The following is a 24,667-nucleotide window of genomic DNA, read 5'->3' on the forward strand; positions in this document are numbered from 1 at the left end:
CACCTGACATCCGCCGGGAAGTAGCAACCAATATTGAAAGGACCAAGGCACTGACAACTCCGGCCCATCCCATTTGGATATCAGCCAGCATGCCAACACTTAAATCAAGAAATAGTTTTCTCAGATCTACTGAGACACTCGCTGGAACACCTCAGCAAAAAGTGACAAGCTAAAACCCAGAACCTTAATCCATGGCTGATACCAAATGAGACTCCCACCTGGGCACACAGTAAACTGGACGACTTGGAAGGTGCTGAACAGACTACGCTCTGGCAGCATGAGATGCAGAATTAACCTTAAGAAAGTGGAATCCACAACATGCAAGTGTGGAGAAGAGCAAAACTACAGACCACTTACTACAATGCAGACTGAGCCCTGCTACATGCACAACGGAGGACCTTCTTATAGCAACACCAGAGGCACTCCAAGTGGCCAGCTACTGGTCAATGGACATTTAATAGAATGCCAAGTTTGCAAACTTTGTGGGTTTTTTTTTTAAATACAATTGTTTGGTTTGCTCCTGACACGATAAAAAAATAAAATACGAGTCTTAGACATGACGAGGAACACACAGCAGAGGCTTTTCTTATTCTTTTGAACATTCTACAAGGAAATTAATATAACAAATCTGGAACAGTGAACCAGAAAACAATTATTTACATCTATGCTAAATAGAAGGTACTGGAATAAACACAAATTAAAAACAAAATGCATACAATATGACTTTTGAGATTTACTCCTGTGGAAATATCGTATCACTGCAGGATAACTGGATATGGCAATTGCAATGAAGACAAAAATAACTATGGCATTATCTAGTATTGTCAAAGAGCACGGTCTTGAAGTGAATTATCTCTAAAACTTAAAGAAGTGCTAGCTCTGATGATACTGTTTGTACTTAATTATACACATTCTTTTAAAGAAGCTACATAGAACTAAACAATAATCTCACTTCAGGATTACATCAACAATTTATTCCACACATTCCAAGGCATGCGCCTTGTAAAATAATTTACACCCCCTCCCCCAAGAGGCACTGGGCTTCTGACTCCTGATAGGGGAGAAAATCATCCCACCATTATGTTGATCATATCAGATAGGTCTCTTCAATGAAGATTTTTTTTGCTTAGGAAGCAAATGGGATTTTCTATCCTCTTTCCTTTATGGAATTAAGTAGACAAATTTTATTCCTGTAACATTTTCTGTAACTGGAATTCTATTATACTTTCTTTTTCAAAGACAACTGTTATTGTTTCTATTTTCTTTAAAACATTTTAAAGATACCAATGCTGCTATGTATCCTAGTTTACAACAGTGGAATACAGACAGTGTTTGCCATCTGAGACGAAAATAAATCAACCATATTTTATCCACTCCAATTCTAAAAATCAAAATCAAAAGTAAATAATTTAAACTGGTTAAACAGCCATTTGAATTTCATATTGTTTCTTAATGGTTCAAATTGAGGTATCATTAAATGCGGAGGAATATTTGGTCTCCTTTTGCAATGGTGACTCATCATGGAGCATTTTTATCACTGCACTCTCATGGAATTAAGATCTCCGTTAGAGAAAAACTACTGACCAGTCTTTGTATCTAAAAACAGAACGCTTTTCTTTAATCTTTCTACAAAAGTATTAATTCAAGCCATTAGTGCAGATGATATGCTTGATTTAGAAAATGGGCTTTGGAATTATTGATATGAAGGCATTCTACAGAACATATAAAATCATATATACTACCTCTCATCATGATTGAATTAACACGGCTAGAGGGAGATGTTATGCTAGTTTACACTTTTCAGGACTTGGGAAATTCACCTGTCTTGGTTTGAAGGAAGCACTATGCACATACTGGACTCTCTCCAGTCACTTGCAAACAAATGTGCAAAACTTCTCAATCTCGTGTGAACATATCAGTATCAGTCAAATATGGGCAACCGTCTTAAAAACTATAACAATTTGTAAAAGTTGTATTTCAATTTAATGTAGCTGAAATAGTAAAACCAAAAAGTCTATGTTCAATACTTTCAACTACTTTGTTTGCTTCCGTCTATCATTACAATGCTCTATGCTGTTTTGCATTTCAACTTGTAAGTGCCATAAAGCAACTGGCGAGACAGCTGGCACTGTAATAATAGGAAGATATTAATTACACTGTTTATGTAACCCATTGGCTTTGCAAAATTTGGTTTTAAGAACCTTGAATTACATCTGTTAAAGACATGAATTTGGCTTTACTGGATTAGATGATCAGCTTCCAAGGACATACAAGATACTAAGGCAGGGGGAGTCTACATTTGCAGTGGATAACCAGCAAGCAATAGGTATGATCTTATGCCAATGCAATTCTTCAGTAACAAAATGCTTGTTAAAATAGTCTGACCCAGTAAGAGCATGGAAGAAACAGGCATGTCACACTCAAACCAAGCCCATTTGCATGGATATTTCAGGACTGTACCGTTTATAGGGTGTTTGGAAAGAGCTGGTTCTTTCAAAACATGTCTTGCTGATTCATTAATGTAGTTTTAGGGGTACATGTTTCTGTTAACTAGTAGAGTATTATGTAATTCGGCGATTCAAAGCTATTCCACAAAGCATTGACATGCTTATTCAATATCTCTCTTTCAACCTCAAATGGCATTCCTTGCACATATCCACCAGACCAAACAATATTTTTCTCTTCATTAACACAGCAAAATTTGGTATCTGGTCTCATTTGTTTAAAAAACCCAATAAAACAAAACCCTAATTTCAATAGATTATAAATTACGTCAGTTGCAAAGATATCCTTTCTAGCTGCAGTGTTCAAAAAGCAGAACCTTTCAGAGCAGATACAGTTGCAGTTATCACATTTTGTTGGGCGCCGTGTACGATGTCTTGCTGTTCTCTTTGTTCAGATCATGAGAAACTAATCAGCTTGCATAATAACTGAAGCCCACATTGAGGCCATCAGTCAGGTTTGAAGTCAGTAAATGGAGCTAGGAATCTGCTGCAAAGGTAGAACTAGAAGCAATGTTAAATGGCAAGTGCCAGAAGCAAAGCAATTAAAATCCACTGGGATGCAGAAATTTTGCATTTTTGATCATGATGTTGGTTATTTGCTGAACCTCTATCCAGGTATTACATTTGTATTCCAGTTTATACGTGTTGCTCAGCTGAAAAAAAATCTTCTCCAGTTGATGCATGAATAAAAAGTAAATCCAGCATGAGGAGATACACAGAGGGTAGAAGAGTAAAACCCAAGGATTAGATAGAAACCTATTAATTACCAAAATCAGTAGTGAGTTCACCCATAACGAAGAGTCCAGGCTATTCAATAAGTTGTAAGACCCAATGAACCATCACAATGAACTATATCCCTCTGTACATGATTTTATTATTTACATAATACAATATCGCATAGATGCTGGGTAGCATGATTATGTGCAATACATAAATATGAACTATCTGTACATGTTTATCTAATAACTCAACTGAGGACAAAGTTTAAAGCAAAAACCTGATGCTTTTAATGAAGAAAAATTAAGACTGAACACTGCAATATAAGTCAGAAGTAGTGCCCTATGTATACACAACTATTTACAGATGAGAACAGGCATTACCACTATACTACTCTAAACTGTACTTGTTTATATAAAAAAACACAAGTTTCATACATCACAAAAAACCTTCCATTATAACACAGAAGTGATATTACCAGACAAGCATCAGTGAAGTATACTGCCTTTTCTAGTTGTTATTGTACAATGCTGTAGATAATGCAGCCCATGCAATACACCCAAGAACACTACAGTCCTACACCCAAGTACTATTAAATGATAAAGCAGCCCTCAGAGTGGTTCCAGGTACCACTTAAAAGTCTACAGCAGCCATATTGGGTATGATTTTATTTCCATGCAAAATGGTGCAGTCTCACTATATTTTAAATTATAAAAATTAAGAGCTAACATTCTCTTGCAACCAGAACACATTCAACATAAAATGTATATGAAAAATAAATGCTTGAATACACTTGCAAACTAAGTTTATCAGATGCATGTGTTACTTGATAGAGCTGCTGTGGTTAAATTTATTTTTTAAAAGATGTAGCTTTCTGTTTGTAAACGAAAAACAAAGTCCTGTAGTATTGTGCTACACAACTTAGCTACATAAGAGTAAGAAGCAGACAAGTCCTCTGTTGTAGGCTAGTTCATAAAAGTTCTAAAATGTAGTCTCCTTTGGGAACCAGTTTGTACTTGCTCAGAAATTTTTATCAGTTCCAAAGATCGCATCCTTCAGACTCAGATTCCTTGCTTTAATCATCATTAGGTAGCCTTAAACTGCAGCTTATGGCACCTGAAAACCCATTCTCATTTAGAAAGTGGCTTCTATGCAGCTCAGCTTCAAAACAACGAATTGTGGAAATTAAAAGGAACAAAGTTTAACTATGGTAAAAGTAGACTCATTTTTCCTGGTGTAACTTTTAATCAAACAGGCACATAGCACTATCCAAGGATGATAGACCTCAACTACATTCCCAAAAGGCAAATCTGCTGCAAACATGCAGATTTTATGCATTTGTTTGGCACGTGTGAACTAGACAACTCTGTCCTTTGTGCATGTCTGTTTTCCAGTGCAGGTCTTACTCTTTCGACTTGTTTTGGGGAGGGCATGTACACATTTTAAAGGGCTGTATCTATCCATTTCTGCCTGTAACACCCACAATATCCTAAAATATCAATCAATAAGACAGACTAAAGTAAAACTCTGGAGAACATCAAAGGAAAATGGCCATGCATCTGCTCTTTAATGTTTTCCTAGGATATTTTAAAATAAAAACAAAGGAAGTCAGTCTTTTCACCAAGTAGGTTAGTTTATATTCTCTGGATTTTTTCAGCCACAACAACTGGATTCTCTTTCCTGATTTTTGCTGCAGCTTCTGCTTTGTAATCATATGGGCAGTTGTGCTTGTCAGAATAACGATGAAGTCCACAAAACAGATTTCCACACCGGCAGTCAAATCCTGTGAAGAGACAAAAGCACTATCTTGAAGTATGGCAAATGCAATTACGGCATTATCCTTTCACATAACAAAGCTGAACATGCTTTTTGACTAAGCCTAGTTTCAAATGGCTCTTAAAGTATGCAAACCCTAACAAGAAACTAGAGTAAGTTCAAATGAGTGTAGATGATACATACCTGTAAGGCCAACCTTCTTTCTGCACATAAAACATCTGTTCTTCTTTGGTTTGGGCATTTCGGGTGTTTTCTCTTCATTTTGAGACGTACTAGGTTGAGTTACTGTAGGACTTGGCTGAGTAACAACTGGAAAAACAACCCCCCACCCCAAACGTCATTAGAAGTGCTTCACACTATTTAACTCCATACTGCTTTCATTCCATTATCTTTCACAAACTCAAATGTATAAGGAGCCATTCGTTCTAGAAAGAGCTTAGGACGCATCTTTGAAAGCTATTCGTATCAAAAGCATTGCATAAATGAGTATAAAACAGATTTAACTGACAGATTACTCCTCCCTATTGTTCTCCATCTATACTTCATCGTTAAAAATATTCTGCAATGAGATCTCTTCTAGTTAAGGCAATGATTGGCAAAAAGTGATTTCTACAACAAAAGTATTAGTTTCTGGGAAATAATCGAGAATCTATTACTGAGTTTTAAATAAGGGAACCCAAAAGAACCTACAAGCTGTGATAATGGTAATTTCCTATTGGTGGATCATAAAAAGCTGTACACGTGTCAGCTACAACTATTGGACATGAACAAGATATGGATGTTTAACATTTATGGGATTCTATGTAAGTCTATTCAAGACCAGACAACATCTTCCAGATCTTTACACAGTCTTTGCTCTTGAATATAACATCTTCTATTTGTTTCCACCCGCATCAGATCCCAAAGAACAATTTACAGCTTCTTAAGGTAACATTTAACTGGAGAGGCTCTTTTAGACCCCAATATATTGTGCTTGCATGTTTCAGACATGAAAAAATCATTATGAATGAAGAGCCACAATACCTACAAAGCTACAAATAACTTTTGAGACATGTGTACACTAGTGTGTGTGTGTGTGTGTCTATCTATCTATCTCAATCATTTTGCCGGTTTTTACATCCGCTTTTTCCTAATCCATTTAACATGTGATAATGTAACTTGATTCTATGACATTCTGAAATTCCAACATGCAGCATGGTTATAAAACTTAAAGTACCGTATATTCCGGGGTACAAGACGACTTTTGAACCCCAGAAAATCATCTTCAAAATGGGGAGTCGTCTTGTACGCCGGATATCTCAGGGTCCCTTTGGTTTTTGCTTCGGCTGCTGTGGGCAGCTGCTCGCCTCCCTCACCATCTCCAAAGCGGAGCTGCCTGAGGAGGAGCGTGAAGGCATGTTACCTTGGAGAACGGCTGCGGGTGGTGGCCTGCTCAGTTGTCCCCACCTCGCGAGCCTGGTACTGTTTTGGTACTGCCTCCTCCTTAAGCATTGAGCGGCTGCTGCGGGGAGGGCGGAGCCGCGAAATGCGCCCCCGGCTCTGGCCCTCTACCGCCACTGGCTTGGTGCTGCCTCCTCCTTCAGCTTGAGGAGGAGGCAGCACCAAGTCAGCAATGGCAGAGAACCGAAGCAAGAGCCGGGGGGGGGGGGGGGGCGTGCCGCAGCCTGGCTTCAACCCCCGGGCTCTGGCTTCAGTTCCCATAGCAGTCGCTCCATGCTTGAGGAGGCAGTACCAAGCCAGCGGTGGCAGAGCCAGCACCAGGCTGGCCACAGTGGAGACCAGCTGGGGGTGGTGGCTTGGTACTGCCTCTGCTTTAATCCCGGAGCAGCTGCTGTGGGAGCTGAAGCCAGAGCAGGGGGCGGAGCCAGGCCGCGCCACGCCACGCCACGCCCCCCCCCCCCGCTCTGGCTTCGGCTCTCACAAAAGCTGCTCCAGGCTTAAGGCTGAGGCAGCCCCAAGCCAGTGCCGATAGATATCACCAGGCTCACAAAGTGGGGGCAGTCTAGTAGGCTACCACCCCCAGCCATTCTCCAAGGTAACATGGCCTTACACTCCTCCCCCTTGCCCCTCCCTCCCCCCTTGCTCCTCCTCCTTAGGCTGCACGCTCAGGGAGGTGGGGGTGGGGCAGGAGCAGCCGAGGGGGACATCTCCCCCCACCCATGCTGCCCCTCTTCCCACTCCGGGCTGCCTTCTGTCCCCCTTTGCCACCCTCATCTATAAGCTCCAGGAGAGGAGGGGGAGGAGAGGAGGGGGGCTGGAGCCTGGATGGCCACCTGTTGGGAGGGCTTGCATTGTGATTTCCTGCCTGGCAGGAGTGAGTGGGGATGGACTGGATGGCCATTGGGGTCCCTTCCAACTCTAGGGTTCTAATATTATTATTATTATTATCATCAAGGAGAGCTTAATGGCCACCTGTTGGGAGGGCTTGCATTGTGACTTCCTGCCTGGCAGGAGTGAGTGGGGATGGACTGGATGGCCATTGGGGTCCCTTCCAACTCTAGGGTTCTATTATTATTATTATTAAGGAGAGCTTAATGGCCACCTGTTGGGAGGGCTTGCATTGTGATTTCCTGCCTCGCAGGAGTGGGGTTGGACTGGATGGCCATTGGGGTCCCTTCCAACTCTAGGGTTCTATTATTATTATTATTATTATTATTATTATTATTATTATTATTATCAAGGAGAGCTTAATGGCCACCTGTTGGGAGAGCTTGCATTGTGACTTCCTGCCTGGCAGGAGTGAGTGGGGATGGACTGGATGGCCATTGGGGTCCCTTCCAACTCTAGCATTTCATTTATTATTATTATTATCATCAAAGAGAGCTTGATGGCCACCTGTTGGGAGGACTTGCATTGTGTCTTCCTGCCTGGCAGCAGTGAGTGGGGATGGACTGGATGGCCATTGGAGTCCCTTCCAATTCTAGGGTTTTATTATTATTATTGTTGTTGTTAAGCAGTTATATGGCCACCTGTCACGAGAGCTTGGATGTATGTTCCTCCCTGGCCATTGGGGTCCTTTCCAACTCTAGGGTTCTATTGTTGTTGTTCAGGAAAATACATTGGACCTGGGCTCATTCTAGGTAAGGTAAAGGTTTCCCCCTGACATTAAGTCCAGTTGTGCCCAACTCTGGGAGGTTGGTGCTCATCTCCATTTCTAAGCTGAAGAGCTGGCTAACACTCTGATAGTCTTGGATTTAAGATCAAATCTGATGTTTTTTAAAATTTGATTTGGTGTGCGTTGGAAGAGGGGTGGTCTTATACAGTGAATATATACCAAAATCTGTATTTTAATTGTAAAAGTTGGGGGTCGTCTTATACGCCCAGTCGTCTTATACACGACTTATATACGGTATCTTTCCCATTGTCTTTTTACACATTTGGCAATGAACAAAAAGGTTTAACTTTTCTTCAAACACAACATCTATATACTAGTCTTGTATTGGACCCTTTGACAAAATTCAGCTTATTTATAATTAATCCTCACTCTTGCCTTTTTTAAAACAGGGATTGTCAAATGGCAGAAGATGGTTAAACACTTCAAAGTCTTGTAGTAAGACTTTAATCACCTTGCTCCAATCTAGGACCCCCCCCCTCCAGATATTTTCCCAGCCTACATCACCAAGTATCAGATATAATGGGAAAGGTGGTGTAGTGTTTAAAATCCACTAGTAATTGCCGTTACTGGTGGATTATAAACAGTAAACTGGATTTTAAGCAAAACCCACAAAAATATGTTACAATCCCTTACCAGTAGGTTAGTATATGAAGAACTGGTTTCAGTTATTTTTATTTAATGAAAAATAATAAGCTACTAATGGTATAGACAGAAAATTTCCCCCTTGGTATATTCAGTATTTTAATAATTTTGAAAGTTCTATCATTATATTAAAAGAAAATAAACATCCAATGCTGGACTGATTTTGCTTTCTGGAAGTAAAATGTGGGCTGAAGGATCATTAGATTTCCCATTATTTCTTGAAATTCTAAGATTTGTCTAGCAGCTGCAAAAGTCTCAAGACTAAAACATAACTAACATTTCACAACTCAATTCAATAAATATATTCATTATATGTACTGACACTACTAAATTTCCCAATCCTCCTGATGTGGTTGGCAATGTTAATATTTTTATAATCAGTGGGAAAAATCTATTTTAAGAATCTTATGTTTGGAAAATTGCTTTTTATAATAATCCACCAAATGTGATGTAGGCTATTTTCCTTATTATAAAAGCTTAAACCTGTCAAGGAGCTACTGCACTAAAGTTACTTTTAAAAGGCATACCTGGCTCTGTTGTCTCTGTTTTCGGAGTTACTTTCTCCTCTCTTGAAATGCTCATTTCTGTCATTTGCTGTGTGACAGGCAGGGCGGCAACAGGCACATTTCTGCTTGCATTCAGTAAAATGAAAGCAATCTGTTAGTACTACTAGGAAGACATATCTTCAAAAGTAAAAATTGAAAATCTTGATCTTCTTTTGGTAACTATTATCTGACTAACTGGCAATAAAGTCTGCTGAAATGGAATATCAATAGCCAAGTGCCCATTTAATGCAAACTTATAGTACTATGGGGGCACAATCATATTCACTGGATTGTTGTAAAGCCCAATAAACTTTTAAGTGCAGCAATAACGAAAGTGTAGTTATCTGCTCTGTTAAACTAGTTGTAACATAAGCAACTGCAATATCATCAGTTAAAAGATTCCCTTTACACAATGGTAGCCTTAATCCTTTTCACCATTGCTCCATACTTTTCAGCATTACCCCATACCTTTCTTACCTTGATTTGTCAGATGTGCTGCCAGCAGCACCTTCACAGTTGCTTAGACTAGTATCTGCTCTCTGTGCAGATGTAGAATCTGAGGTAGGGCTGTTGGAACCACTTGATGTTCCTGAACAGAGAGATAATATAAGCAAAGACATTAGGAAATATGACATTGATTAATATCCAGGAAAAAATAAAAGATTCATTAAATGGTGTTTTTAAATCTTTTGAACTAGTTGGGAATGAATCCAACCTGTAATAACATAAAAATGCCTCAAAGTTGGGGAAGGCGTCAATAGTGCAAGAGTTCACTCAACTGGTAATTTCAGCAACTTGTCTATATTCACAGCTAGCATTTCGGCTGTTATGTTCCTCCAACACATACCCATTGGACTGATTCGGCCACTATTTTGCTGTCTTTGAAGATGTTCTTTATAGCAGACTGAACACATTCCATTAGTTCTAGGATTCCCATAAAATCCACATCCTGTGCTACACAGCATGGGCCCTGGGGTCTGGTTGGTCTCCTGAGCCATCTTGCACTGCAAATAGAAAGAAAAATAGTGCATTAGGAGCTGGCACACCATCATAATGTACACAAAGACACCATCAGAAATACTGACATCACTGTTCTCCTATAACTGTTCTGAATGTAGAAAGATAGTTAATTAAAACAAGGAGAACAAGACTAGAGAAGAACTGTACTCACCCGAATCTAACACTTACTTTTTTGGCTTAATCACTTTCCCAAAATTAGGGTGCTCATTAGATTAGTGTAATGTGGTAATCTTAGTGCTGAGCCAAAGCAATAGGATAAGATGCTTCAGGAGTACCTGGAGCTCCTATTTGAGAGACCCTATGATTGAATTGTTGTAACTCAATGCTATGCAATCTTAGGATCTGTAATTTGGTGAGGCATCTGCACTCTTTGGCAGAGAAGGCAGAAGGCCTTGCAAAACTAGAGCCCCCATGAGCTCATAGCATTGATTCAGGGCAGTTAAAGTGGATTCATTTTACAGCATAGATGCACCCAAGGTTTTATTTTCCATTGCTGACACTTTTGTTTTTAAAGAAGGAATTCTAAGCAGGCAGCAAATACTTTTTTTGGTTTCAGAGTTTTGAAACTTCAGGTGTGCATTAGAGTAATTACATGTATCTAAAAGCATGGAGGAAGCAACATCCCTCTAGTACTCTAAAAAGTTCTAGAACACTACAAAAACCGAATGGGAGAAAGTACTGCATATGTCTGCTTCTCTTCTTTACAGAGGCTAGTAGTATGTGCAGTAAACTCTTTAACTTGGGAGTTAGGTAGGAGGGAAGTAAGTAGCTTCTGCTTAGAGCTAAATGGACAATGGGGACACATTCAAGAACAATCAGCAATGTTATGGATTCTTTTAGGTAAAAGGGAATAATTTCTTGCAAAGTAGAATACTGCATCTGAATGTGAACCCAGGTGCCATGGCAGTGCACTCAATATTGAACTGTTAATGTCTATTCAGATGTGTCTCTTCCACTGATAAACACTCTGTTAATGCAGAAAGATTGCACCTGTAACTTTGATGCTTATCCAATTAATGTGCATGGTTTCTGATGCACTAAATGATACATGGATTAAGGCCATATACGGTTTTCACTGGGGAAGAAAAGAAGGTACTTTCTCCATTTTGTTTCACCCAATGTCTGCAACGACATGCAAGAAGAATGTTTGGAGCAATATATATAATCTGAAAGTGTTTTTGTAAGTTTATGATTGTTGATCTGCACCATTCATAGCTCTCTGGGTAGAATTTTCAGGCTAAGGCAGGCATACACTTGTTACAATTTTTTTCCTGATTTTCATAGTTATTTTTTAACCTAGTGAAACCCAGAATTACAGAACAGTCTTATATTTGTCAATATAACAGTTAATTTTGACACAAAGAACAAGGTGGGAGTGATTTTACTGTGTATGTGTTGTGTTGATAATTTTTGTGCTTATGTTTTGTATGTTTGTGTTTTAACAATTTGGAAACCGCACTGAGTCTCCTCAGGGAGATAGAGTGGTATATAAATAAAATATTATTATTATTATTAATTAGGTCTTATACCCTAGGACTACTTCTCAGCTGAACTGACAGGCCAGCCACATTTTCACACAAAATATGTGTCAATTTTCTCAGAGCTTTACTGTAGTGAAGCTCTTCAAAATATATCATGGGCAACTTGGGGAGTAATCCAATTCTGTGTTGAAAACACAAGTTTAAATACTTATCTCTCTTTAAAATATGATCAGTATAGTACTACTTCAATAAGACAAAAGCTATTGAGAAGCTTTATTTGAAGCAAGTTGAGAAGCTTTATTTGAAGCAAGTTCTTGTAAAAAAGTTTTATATTCATGTATTCATTAGAAACAGTTACTTACTGTTTTGTGTCAGCATTTTGCTAAATTACTATAAAGCTACAAAGAGAAATTGTATGCTCAAAAAGCAATTCTACTTGCACCTTGTCTGAACATGCCACTAGTCAAAGTTTAGGAATAAAAATGTTTTATTACTGAATAAGCTAAGCAAGGTTGAGATAAAGGACTTGATACAAAATCCTCTACCAAGTTCTTGCTTTAAATTGTTCATATAATAATTACTAGAAAAAACACTTAAAAACCTCAACTTTAGAAAAGCAGAGTATAAATTTATAAAATGGATAACAACAAATAAAATACAAAACACAACCTGTTTTGCAGATTATGCTTAGCCCATTTAACATGGCGTGACCAATGCTGACTGGATGGCACAACCCACTCTAAAAATTAAGGATTTTAATCTGGGACTTTCTCCATTCTAAACATGCAAATAAGCTGTAATTGCACTCCCATATTCTTTCAGTGTAAAGTACTTTCAATATCAAGTACAGTAAAACAGCAAACAGCGTTAAAACCTGCCCACAGTCTATGGATGACAATATACTGATCGTTGTTCTGGAATATTTGCACACAATCTTTTAGAGCAGTAGTTCTCAACCTGTTGGTCTCCAGGTGTTTTGGCCTACAACTCACAGAAATCCCTGCCTGTTTATCAGCTGTTTGGATTTCTGGGAGCTGAAGGCCAAAACATCTGGGGCCCCACAGGTTAAGAACCACTGTATTAAAGGAAGACAAAGAAATTTGTTCTTTGTCCTCAAACGGCAAGCATTTTTAGTGAAACTATTCTTATCAGTGAAATCACTGTACATGTTTGTTCACAAAGCTAAATCTACTTTTAAAAATGGATATCCAACAAAAATAGTTAGTGTAGCAAGAACTAACTATGCAAAACTAATTTACGGTGATTATTTTGAATTAACTGAATGCACAACTATTCACAACACAATTGGTTTTTGAATGCCTCATGGAGACAAAACGAATCTCAGTAAATGCCAGGTCATAGTTCTCTCCTCTTTAATTTCTCCGCTATAGTTACTTAAAAAACACAAAATGGACACCTTCTGATAACTGTAGTATGGCATGCACACCATATATGGTGCAGTGAAAGCCATTATGGGAAAGAAAGTTTTCTGCTTCAAAGGAAGCCCACGTGTGCCAGGTTTAAAAGAACTTTTAATCGTATGTCATGCCATACTTTACACCTTTAGCCTTTTCACTGGAATACTAGCTCCTAATGCCATCACATGTGTGTCTGCTCACTTTAATATTTCTCAGAAGCTAAGGTCACATGGGTGAGTGCATTAGCTTCCGCTTGTCACAAGGCTGCAATGTGACAGGCTGAGCTAGCGGCTCAGACAAAACCTCGTCAACAGGGGCCTCTGAAATCAGCTTCTATTTATATCTCCAAAGGCTACCCAGCTCCTGCACAGCCCACAGTACTGAAGCAACAAAATGTTTATTCACCACAATGGAAAAATGTGAACTCTAGTTAATATGATGCAACATTTTCAAAGGGGAACAGAGGATAAGTAAAAAATTCACCCTATTAATTGACTAGCAGCTATTTTAAATCCAAGGAAGCGAAACAGGTAACGGTTTCAGATGACTCGCCTCTCACATAATATATGTTATACAAAGTTTTAGGAGGAATTTCTTTCTCTCTGTCTCTCTCTCTCTCACACACACACACACACACACATATGATAAATTCCTCCTAAAAAGAGGGGTTGCCCAAAGATAGCACGATCTTTAGACACTGAGGGATTCACTTTTTAGCTTGCTTTTAGCTCCAAATGAGCTCAACTGCTGGTGTCACAAAAGCACAACTTCAGAATGGATTTGTTTACAGGTAAGGAAAAGATTTTATTATTCCATCAAAAGAATGACTTTACATCACCAGTAGGAAAGAGTTCACCAAAAGCATAATTTTTCACATTGTACCAATATGAAGTTTATTATTCTGTCTTATTTTATTTTTTTCAAATAGTATTGAAGACAAAGCAAAACAATGATGAAACATCTTAAAGCTCAATCCATTCTGGGAAAATGGTGGTGACAGCCAGAGGTGGCTGGCCTCCTGAGGAGGAACTGGTGCTTTCTCATCTGCAGAATGATCTTCAACTTATTCATGGGCAAGACTTAATGTCAGGGGAAACCTTTACCTTTTTATACAGGCAGTTCCAGAGTTAGAAACATCTGACTTACAAACAATTCATAGTTAAGAACAGGGGTGAGACAACAGGAAGTGAGAGAAATTTACTCTTCAGAAGGAACATTCACTCCTGAAACAGTTATCATGGGGGGAAGATGTCACTATTGAATGTTTATCACCACCAAGCCAAATATTTCAAAATCCAATTATCACAGAGACAGGAAGTGAAATCTTCTGAATAGGGACACCAGGAGCAAAACAGACACCACAGGGGTATTAACCCTTCCCTATGCTATCCATGGCATGCATATATGGACTTAAAAACAAATGCAACTTAAGAATACAGCTACAGAACATATCTTGTTCGTAACTTGGGGACTTCCTGTACATGATAGTAGAAGTAGTTGTTCACAACACAGTCGTGTTAATATCACTTTAAATACGAGCTTGTCACGTGATTTGAATTAGTGAGTTAAATATTCATTTAACTGTAAAACACAGATATTTTACAGTTAAATATTCATTTAACTGTAAAAAATATGCCACAGGTGCTTTCCCCCTTTGTGGAATGGCTTTCAATTCATCCACAAGTCATATCGACAAACATAATTTTGGCCGCAAAATCTGTATATTTGGAATGGGTACGTTCAAAATTCGTTTCTCCACTCTGTAAAGCACAGAATGAGGGCATCTTAAACCAAGACGGGTGGTAGGAAAGATGACAACAGTAACATTAGGGCTACAGCAAACATTAAACCTTAGCAGTAAACAATGGAGAAACAAGGCTTTTGGTAGTGGCACAATTGAAACCAGCCACGTGAGAGAAACAAAGGGGAAGAAGCTGCCAGCTCAGAGCAAGAGGGGGGGGGGGGGAACTGTAACGAGATCCGCTCTCCAGCGCCAAGGACTCGGGGACATAAAAGGCGCTGGGGAAAAAAAGAATTAGAAAATGGCAGGCGGCGGCGATGATGATGGTCGGGGCGGACTCTCCTAACAGAACTACCGGGGGCGGAGTGAAAGAGAAAGGGAGGGATGAGGGGAACGGGGGGGGGGGGGGGGGAGAGAAGAGACGCCCGTAAGCGGAGAAGGAAGAGCCAAGGGCCGTGCTCATAGCCCGGTCGCTACCCCTCCTTCTCCTCCTCCTCCTCCAGATCTAGATCCAACACCCCGCAGCTGACAAACACACTCTCTTCTCTCACACCCGAAGGCCTCGTGAAAGAAAACCACTGAGTCATGGCAAGGCCCAGGCAGCCTCGGGAAGCCGTCTCCACCTCCGAGGGGTGGGCGCAACGAGGGACACACAAAAGGACCCCCCCTCCCTTCCCCAAAAGAAATACAGGGGCACGGGTGGGGGGAGGGAAGGGAAGGAAGGAATGCCGGGAAGAGGGAGAAGGAAGGAAATAAAGGAATGGAGAAAGGGGAGAGGGGGAAGGAAAGAAAGGGAGCGAAGGAAAGCAAGGAATGGAGGGAGAAAAGGGAGAGGGGGAAGGAAAACAAGGGGAGGGCAGGAAAGCTAGGAATGAAGGGAAAAAAGGGAGAAGAAAAGGGAAAACAAGGGAAGAAAGAGAAGCAAAAAATGGAGGAAGAAAAGGGAGAGGAAAAAAGGAAAACAAGGGAAGGAAGGAGAGCAAGGTAGGGAAACAAGAAGGAAGATATATAGCGTTAAAAGAAAGGCAATAGAGAGGGGGAAGGAAACAAAGAAGGAAACCAAGACGGGGGAGAGGGCTGGAAAGCAGGGAAAGAAAGAAGGCCAGGGAGGAGGAAGGAAAGATCCCATGCCAAGCGGGAAGAGGGCAGCAGGCATTGTCCGCTTCCTGTCCTTTGTTTCCCGTCTCCTCTTTCGCCTTCCTCCCTTCTCACCGACTCCATTCTTGGCGGCCAGGGAGTCCTCCTCCCCACGCCGAGTGTTGCTTGCCATTTGGGGGGGAGAAGCGGCGCCCCGCCCCCCCCCGGGCCCCCTCCTCACACAAAGGCCAAGCTGGCACCGCGGCCCTTTCTTTGTCCTCGCCTCCCCCTCCCTTTCCCTCCTGCGAGGAGAACGCGGAAGGCAGGCTTCCTCTTTCTTTCCTTCTCTCTTTCTCCCTCGAGCCCTTTCTTTTCCCACCGCCCACGCGGCGTGTACAAAATGTGCCTAAGGAAGGGACAAAAGACGACGACGGCGACGACGCCGCCGCTGCCGCCTCCCCCACTCCAAAGGGAGGCTGGAAAATGGCCTCGGGACTCACCCGCCGGCGTTGCCGCTTGGTCGCTGCTGGAGGGAATCCTTCGACGTGCGCCGCGAGGCAGACGCAGAGGGAATGATGTCGTCGCCTCCTTCTCCGCCTCCTCCTCCGCTGCTCCCCGGCTCGAGCGGGAAGAGAGTCCCGGAGCTGCTGCTCCTCTTGCCGCCGCCGCTTCCTTTGTTCCAACAGTCAAGAGGAGGAGGAGTTTGTGGGACTGCTTCTGCGCGGGGCGAGGAAGGAGGTGGAGAAAGGGAGGAGGCAAGAAGGAGAAGATGGTTCCTTGCCGCGCGCTGGTGGTGGTGGTGGTAATGGCCGCCGCCGCGAGCCTCCTGACAGAAGACGCGTCCGCCGCGCGCACTAACCGCCACTTGTGTAGCCAGAGAGGCAAAGCGCGCGCTCAGCCACCCTCCCTCCCTCGCGATTGAGCGAGCACGCGCTTACGTCGGCAGTCGAGACGCTCTGGGCGGCGGGAGGGGCAGAGAGAGTGAGAGCGAGAAAGCGCGCGCGCGGCCTGCCTCGCCTGCTTCACGTAATATAGCGAGCACACGCTCACGGCAGTCGAGACGCTCTGGGCAGTGGGAGGGGAAGCGAGAGAGAGAGCGCGCGCGTGAGGGCGCTCGATTACTTGCTGGCTTTTTCTTCCCGGCTGGCCTCACCGTGCCGAGCGTCGCGAGCGCGTCGACGGAGGGGAGGGGCAGGGAAAGAGGAAGGGAGGTCTACGTCACCGCTTCAAACCCCGCCCCTTCTCTCTTCCCCTTCCCCCTCCCTTTCGCATTGGGGGTAAAACAGTCGAGACCAAAGGGAAAGGCAGAGAGAGAGAGAGAGAGACGTGTGCAGGGAGGGACGCACCGCGCAGGCGCCGCCTCATAGTGAACAGTCACCGTCGACGTCACGGCCATTCTCGCTCACTTCCCGCCTCCCCCCGCGGCGCTTTCTCTTTCCACTCTCCACCCCTCCCTCCCCAAAATCCCACACAGGGAAGGGGAGGAGGGAGCGTGGGGCGCGCGGATACGTTGATACGCGCGTGTATTTGGACTGTGTTTCTCTGTGGGGTTTCATTCTGGGGAGGAACGAGCGGAATAGCGGAGGGGGGAGTGTGTCAAAGTGGGAAGAGCCACTCCTTTCAAATAGGCATCCCATTGGTTTCCGAGAGACTCGTGTTACAGCTCCTTCCTTTCCCCCCTGACTTACCAAAGAACAGGTTGAGTGTATCCCTTATGGGAAATGCTTGGGACCAGAACCATTCAGGGTTTTGGACTTATTTGCATATACTGGAAGCAATGCCTGTGTGCCACTTCTCTCCTGAAACTGCCAATCCCAGTGTGGTTTTCTTACACCACAAGGCAGAGTCACTCTTCCTGCAGGGCTGACATAATTTCTGGGTGTTGCATAATGTGGAGCAGGAACACAGAGAAGTCGTGGGGTTCATCCCCAAAGAAGGACCTGCTGCTGCCAACATCCACAGAAGGAAAGCCATGGGGGAAGATGGCGGCGAGAGTTGGAAGAAGAGGGCGAAACCAGTGTTGAAGACCCATGGAAATGGACATCAACAGCAGTCACCAATGAAAACCAGAATGGGGTGGAGGACATCATTTGTGTTGAGAGATTGCTGAAGAACTGGGCTGCGGCCGAAGAGCGATTGAGTAAATGGTCCTCAAGATTGGAAAATGTGCGCCAAGTGAGTTCTTTATCCATTAGCAGAGGATACTTAAAATAATTTAAAAAGCAAATGTTATTTGTTACCTGCCCCTCCTCGCGATTCAAGAAGACACTATGTCAGGCAGCATTTGAAGTCCGCAAGGACACATTCGGGATGAGACCTGTGCATACATGTATGATCCCAAGAACTGGGGCACATCTATTTATTTATTTACAATATTTCTACCCCGTCTTTATCGAATGCAAAGGTGACTCAAGGCGGCTTTACAACATAGGCAACTATTCGATGCCATTAAAGCAAGGTAAACATTACAATAAACATTTAAAACAGAATTATAAAATACATACATTAAAACCCTTAAAAACATATAAAACCACTACCTTCATTATTAGCCTCGTTGTTCAAAAATATTGTCTAAGCTGGCTGGGATTTCTGGGAGTTGTAGGCCAAAAACATCTGGGGACCCCAGGTTGAGAACCACTGGTCTAAGCTGTTCCAGTATTCAATTTCACATAGTTCCATGTTTATCTATTGCACTAGGTTCAAAAAGCCATGATTTTACTTTTCTGCAAGAGGGAAGGGACTGATCTAATATCCCTAGGGAATTCCACAGCAGAGGGGCCACCACTGAGAAGGCCCTGTCTCGTCCGCGCCAGTCGTACCTGTGAAGAAGGCGGGACCGAAAGCAGGGCCTCCCCAGATGATCTTAAACTCCTAGATGGTTCATAGGGAGAGGTACGTTGATATTGATTACTTAATGTGGGATGAAAGTGGTAGAGGAGGGTGTGAAATGCAATGTGGCACATTAAACTCAGGAGCTGGATAGAGGGCCTATATGTACCAGAGAGCTTGGCTCCGATTCATTTCTAGTACTTGTGGCTTTATGGAAGTGTAAGATCTGTTCTTTCCCTCCACCCATGTGCAGATTGCTGAAGCAGCCGTCCCTTAATGAGTTCCACCATGAGATGTGGTTCACACTTACTTGCGTTACAGGCCCTAATGGTGTGCTCCAGGCCTGAGAACACCTATGACCACAGCACCACACAAGAGTCTAGAATATAAGCAGTTTACTGTAAAAACACATAACACAAAAGTATAGGAAAAACCAGGCATAATGAAAGCTTAGCAATATGTGATAATACAACAGGAATCCATTTTTTCCCTGCAGATTCAAAGGTAACATAGCCCAGGGATAGCCCAAAGTCACCAGAACAGCTGGACTCCCCTGTAGAGTAGTGGATTGAACCCTTGTGTCAGCAAGACTGAAGACTGGCAGGTTGGAGGTTCAAATCTAGGGAGAGTGTGGATGAGCTCCTTCTGTCAGCTCCAGCTCCCTGTGCGGGGACATGAGAGAAGCCTCCCACAAGGATGATAAAACGTCAAAACATCCGGGAATCCCCTGGGCAACATCCTTGCAGACGGCAAATTCTCTCACACCAGAAGCGACGCAGTTTCTCAAGTTCCTCCTGACTAGGAAAAAAAAAACCCAGAACAGCTTAAGTCCACAAGCAAAAAGTCTACTTAATAAAACTTGAACAGGAACCCCAAAAAAGGTACATAGAAACTTCCAAAATACTTGAATCCAAAACCAAGGCTTGACTTGAAACAAAAACCAGAGATTTCAGGCCTAGCTTCTCACTTGAACTAGCTCTTAGGTAAACATCTTGCTAATTAAAAGGCATCCATGAAGTCATGCCTTTTCCCGTGAATTTTCTCCCTCACTTTCCTACATAATCGCTCTGACCGGCGCTTCCTATTTTCTGCTCACATCTGCAAACAGATTTTTTTTTATCTCTGTAGCTTTTCCCATGAGAGCCTTCTGTATCACTTAGGTCTTTGCCTGACTCTTTATCTAATGTTGCAGTTTCTGGCTCTTCTGACTGAACTTGAAGCCCTGCACTTTCTGAGTCAGATTTCTCACAGAAAGAGGTATCATTCCCTTGGCTAATATCTTCCTCACTTCGAGCCCCAGAAAATCCCACAGGCAATCCCACAACCATCTCTAAATCATTAGTGAATCCATCAGCCTCAAGAATCTCAGACTGATCTACAACACTTATATCAGAGTATCCCCAAGATTTAGGCCTCTTAATTCACATTCCTGAATGCGTTTGTGCCATGCGTCATTTAAACACCAGATTTTGAAGTGGACAGTGTAGATGTTCCCCAGGAATCAGTCCACAAAGTAGTGGCACTTTATCTCCCCTTCCAGCGCTGTTCTGTCAGATGAAGGGATGTCTTCTGAGATGATGCTTCAGTAATGTTAATGAATTAGAAGACCTTAGTAGATTGGACCAAGGAATACACTAAAGAGTTTTTCCAAAATGGATTGAATTAGTAGGTTCAAAAGTGGCACAAATGCATTGTCACAGGTGGAAACTTTTTTGATTAATATCACATTGTAGACAAAGAGCTACTCTACACATTTATGGAGTTGCATCTATCTCATGTTTAGAAAGGCATTATGACCTGATAGGTATTACTTTGAGTATGACACTTGTACATACATTTTTGGAGATGGGACCCAATTCTAAACACAACATTTACTTACGTCTCATACACATCTTATACACATAGCTTGAGGATAATTTTATAAAACATTTTAAATATTTTTGGGTGTTAAACAAAGTTTGTGTACACTGAACCATAGAAAGCAAAAGAGTCATGATCTAAGATACTCAGGTGGATAATTTTGGAACATTTCAGATTTCTGGATAAGATATACTCAATCTGCACAGGAAGGAGGATTTCAGATAGTTCCTCCAGGTTATGGTTAATCTTCATTAAAGTGACTTAAAAATGTCTTGAATTTATTGTTTATGGTTGCTGGTTCCTCTGCGTCTTATGACAACATTACTGTGCCAAGCAAGAGGCATGCTAAGTCTTCATCAACATATTTACAATAAAATAAAATAAAAATCATCACATTAATGACATCTTTATTTTAATAGTGGATTTCCCAGTTTCCAGATAGATGACGGGGGGGGGGGGGGCGTTTTACAGCCACTCATTTTCTTTTGGTTTTATATTTGCTGGGCAGTAGTGAGCTTTGTGTTACATATATATCACAAGGAGCACACACTCATGGCACGATGGAGATGTTTTATTGCTTACCCGTGTTATTCTTGTTTAATTGAGTTTGATTGTCTTCAAGTGGTGCCTATATCTGCATGCTACATTTAGAAACTCTAATTTTTTTTCAGTGCTTGAGACACCCAAATGTTGCAAGGAATAAGTGTGTGGGCCCTGAACTTCCTGCTTACGTGAACATGTTGTGCTACTGAGATATAAACAAGGATAAACCAGTTGGCTCTTTCACTCAACCAGTTGGCTCTTTCGCAGAAGGAGGCGTCTTACATTCTGGAAGTGATAAGAGACGTGTTTTCCCTGGAGGTCAGCTGTGGTGACAGTGCAAAAAGTAGATTGCCCTTTAACTTTTATATTCAGTTTCACCCAAAGAGCTATGGAAATCTTTTTGGAGTTCTAAAAGTTTGGATGTAAAAAAGCTTCTGAAGGAGGGGAAGGTGCCGTTGTTAACTCTGTGGGTTAATTCTACACCGTAGAATTAATGCACTTTGATGCCACTTTTAACTATCATAGCTCAATGTTCTGGAATCCTGGGATTAGCCTTTTTTGGTAGAGAAGACCTTGTTAACAATAATTTCTATGAATCCATAGCATTGAGCCATGTCAGTTACAATACTGTAAAACTACATGATTTCTACAGTATAGATGCACTCTATGTTTATGGTAGTGTTGCTGATTTTCCTCTATTCGCGCCTGAAAAACTTGTGTAACGACTTCTTGGAATTCTGGTTAACTTTTGCCCAACTAACAATCAGTTAATGTTTACTCAGAGGTTCAACTGAGCTGAATGGAGCTTAATTCTGAGAAAACACATACTGTATGACCATATGTTCTTGTATCTCTCTCTTCCCTTTGTTTTACTTAATAGCAACATTATATTCAAATTCTCATTCACCAGTGCTTTTCTCTGAAATTCAACCTGTGAAAAATGAAGCTACCAGCAAGCGTTCATTGCATGTCTCTGGAGCTGATTTCGTGATTCAGCAGCTCTCAGGAAAGGATATGAAATAAATAAGGCAAGAGCTATTAGAAAGCAATATCAATCATATAACACAATCCACTTCCTCTAACCTACTTTCCTGGCTCTGTGATTACTTCATGTTTTTCCTCTTGTGTGAGGTCACCAACAGGGTTACTGTCAGCTAAAACAGTTTGTTCCATGTGTTGGTTAGATGTTTGCATAGTGATGTGGAGGGAAATTTTCTGAACTTGTGATGATTCATAATTTGTTTCCTAAAACTAAGGACATTGCTTTTTTTTTTTTACAAATAGCTTTTTGGAATTCTTATGAATATAAATTTTCCTGAGTTCACAATTGAAATATTGGATCATGTCACAGAGATCCAAGTATTTGAAATCTAATAGCCAAAATGATACACGAATGCCCTGTACTTTCATGCTAGAAAGCTGTTTATCTATCAGAATTGCTTTTTCTAAAGCAGGGACAAAAGGTTTTGGTGGAGTACCATGCAAAGACAAACAACTAATTTGCCTGCAACCAAGCTTTGTACAGAGATCTTGTACAATAAACTTATCTGCCCTCACATCAGATATATATATATATAATTTTATTTTATTTTGCTACTCTGCCTCCATCTCCCCGAAGGGACTCAGAGCAGCTTACATGAGGCCAAGCCCAAGGCAACATACAGTTAAAAACAAAAACAAATATTATAACGGCATAAGAACAACATCATCGTAAACAGTAATAAACAAGCATCATAAGCAACCACAGAGATACCTCTAGTCTCATTTTTGGGGGGGGGGGAGGGGGGCTAATGTGCAAACAAGTTAGAGGATAGGCTGGTCAATAAGGTGGATAGAACATATAGTAGCATAGGAATCGAGCAATTATGACAGGATCATTTTAGCTTAACTTAGAAGTTTAGTAATCAAATACAGGAACTTGAATTCAGGTCATTGTTAAGGACCATCGTCAAAGGAATAGTCAGTCGAATGCATAACGAAACATCCACGTCTTTAGTTCCTTACGAAATGTGGATAGGGAGGGTGCCAGCCTGATTTCCCTGGGGAGGGAGTTTCAGAGACGAGGGGCCACCACTGAGAATGCCCTTTCCCTTGTCCCCACCAACCGCACCTGATTGATGTTGCATATAATTGCATGTGTATATTTTCCACTGAAATCAGTAATATACAGTGCACAGAGCTGCAAGGCATTTTGTTGTAGCATACAAGAAATCAGTCAGTGTGTGTATGTCAACTGTAAAATAAGATGCATGAAGCTGATTCGCCAGGCTACGCCGGGGATACTGTTACATTACTGTTACTGTTACTGTTACATTTTTCAGGCTTGAGCTATGCACCTGCTTACAGAGAGAAGCGGAGACAGAGTTTGGAGTGTGCTCTCACTTCATAAGCTGCTGAAGGAATTTTTCTACATGGACAAAGAAAGACAATTTTAAATCTCTCATAAAAAGACATTATGTGAGTTGATGCAACTGATCACATTGTACATATGTTGTTCTGAATTACAAAGAGTAAACTACTTGTACTTTACCATTCACCTGCGTGGCATATTTTCTTTCTCTGGTAAGGCAGTGTGTGGGCTGATCAAATGTGAACTACATAGTTTATTTTACATTACGGCACATGTTTCACAGCCCTAATCAACTCCTTATAAAAATACAGACACATACATACATTGTAATAATGAAATGTATGGGGACACAGGATATCTCATGAAAATCTTTCATTTATATTTTTTAAAAATATATGATTTGTAAGATAGCATACTTTGCCAAGATATGTTTGCATAACACACTTACAAACCACAGCATAACACACAAACATGTCATAATACAAAGTTTGGAGAGCTATGGATTAAAGATTCCAATAGCAGAAAAATATTTAGAAATTTCAAGAAAATCTTGGAAGTGAGGCTTGCAACTCTGTATTTTGATAACACAGACAGTGAATGGCCATGGAGGGACAACAATTTAACACATTACGTAAAATAGCAATTTAAGATGGAATTTGTAACTGATTAAATCAGTATTATAACATGTTTTCTTCAATATAAATATAATTACCCTTGTAATCACCATAGCTACTCTTTGCTGTTAAAATGTACACACATTTATGGGAACACTGTATCCTTTGCATTTCAGCCATAATTTGATAATTTGATTAAAGAAAGGTTAGCAATGCAGCCCTATACCTATCAATGTAAAGTGAGCCCACTGAGTCCAATGTCTTCATTATAATTTTGTGTAATCGTTGATATTGAGAATTTTATAAACCAATAAAAATAACTGTGAAATTGTCTCAAGAAAGTATATCTAGGACTGCGGCCTTACTTTAGTTAATTTATTACAATTATTACATTTATTTTAAACTCTTAATTGTATGTATGCCATCTGTACGCAG

The 24,667-nt window shown here is 41.2% G+C and overlaps 1 protein-coding gene and 1 long non-coding RNA gene across 4 annotated transcripts; one reads left to right on the plus strand and one right to left on the minus strand.

Moving 5' to 3' along the window:
* Positions 1–3,358: 3,358 nt before the first annotated feature.
* Positions 3,359–17,062, minus strand: ZFAND5 (zinc finger AN1-type containing 5). 2 transcript variants are annotated; one of them, XM_060762200.2, is made up of 6 exons: positions 16,537–17,062; positions 10,147–10,303; positions 9,777–9,888; positions 9,282–9,385; positions 5,181–5,306; positions 3,359–5,004 (listed from the first exon to the last, which is right to left on the minus strand). In XM_060762200.2, the coding sequence occupies exons 2-6, from the start codon at positions 10,295–10,297 to the stop codon at positions 4,856–4,858; spliced, it is 642 nt and encodes a 213-aa protein (XP_060618183.1). In that variant the 5' UTR covers positions 10,298–10,303; positions 16,537–17,062; the 3' UTR covers positions 3,359–4,855. The 2 variants fall into 2 exon arrangements, with proteins under 2 accessions (XP_060618183.1, XP_060618181.1); XM_060762198.2 differs by lacking the exon at positions 16,537–17,062 and having other exon boundaries at positions 9,282–9,382.
* A 214-nt stretch (positions 17,063–17,276) lies between these two features.
* Positions 17,277–23,802, plus strand: LOC132767352 (uncharacterized). 2 transcript variants are annotated; one of them, XR_010909314.1, is made up of 3 exons: positions 17,277–18,928; positions 21,397–21,586; positions 23,590–23,802. It is a non-coding gene; the product is annotated as an uncharacterized lncRNA (long non-coding RNA). The 2 variants fall into 2 exon arrangements; XR_010909313.1 differs by lacking the exon at positions 23,590–23,802 and having other exon boundaries at positions 21,397–23,014.
* Positions 23,803–24,667: the final 865 nt, after the last annotated feature.

The sequence above is a fragment of the Anolis sagrei genome, chromosome 2, assembly GCF_037176765.1.
Source record: "Anolis sagrei isolate rAnoSag1 chromosome 2, rAnoSag1.mat, whole genome shotgun sequence".
In the NCBI taxonomy this organism is placed as follows: Eukaryota; Metazoa; Chordata; class Lepidosauria; order Squamata; family Dactyloidae; genus Anolis; species Anolis sagrei.

Coding starts and splice junctions, on each gene's coding strand:
- ZFAND5 (XM_060762200.2), bottom strand. CDS start 10,297: ATGGCTCAGGAGACCAACCAGACCCCAGGGCCCATGCTGTGTAGCACA. Junction 9,889..10,146: donor TGGCCGAATCAGTCCAATGG/GTATGTGTTGGA, acceptor CTCTCTGTTCAG/GAACATCAAGTGGTTCCAAC. Junction 9,386..9,776: donor AGCACATCTGACAAATCAAG/GTAAGAAAGGTA, acceptor ACTGAATGCAAG/CAGAAATGTGCCTGTTGCCG.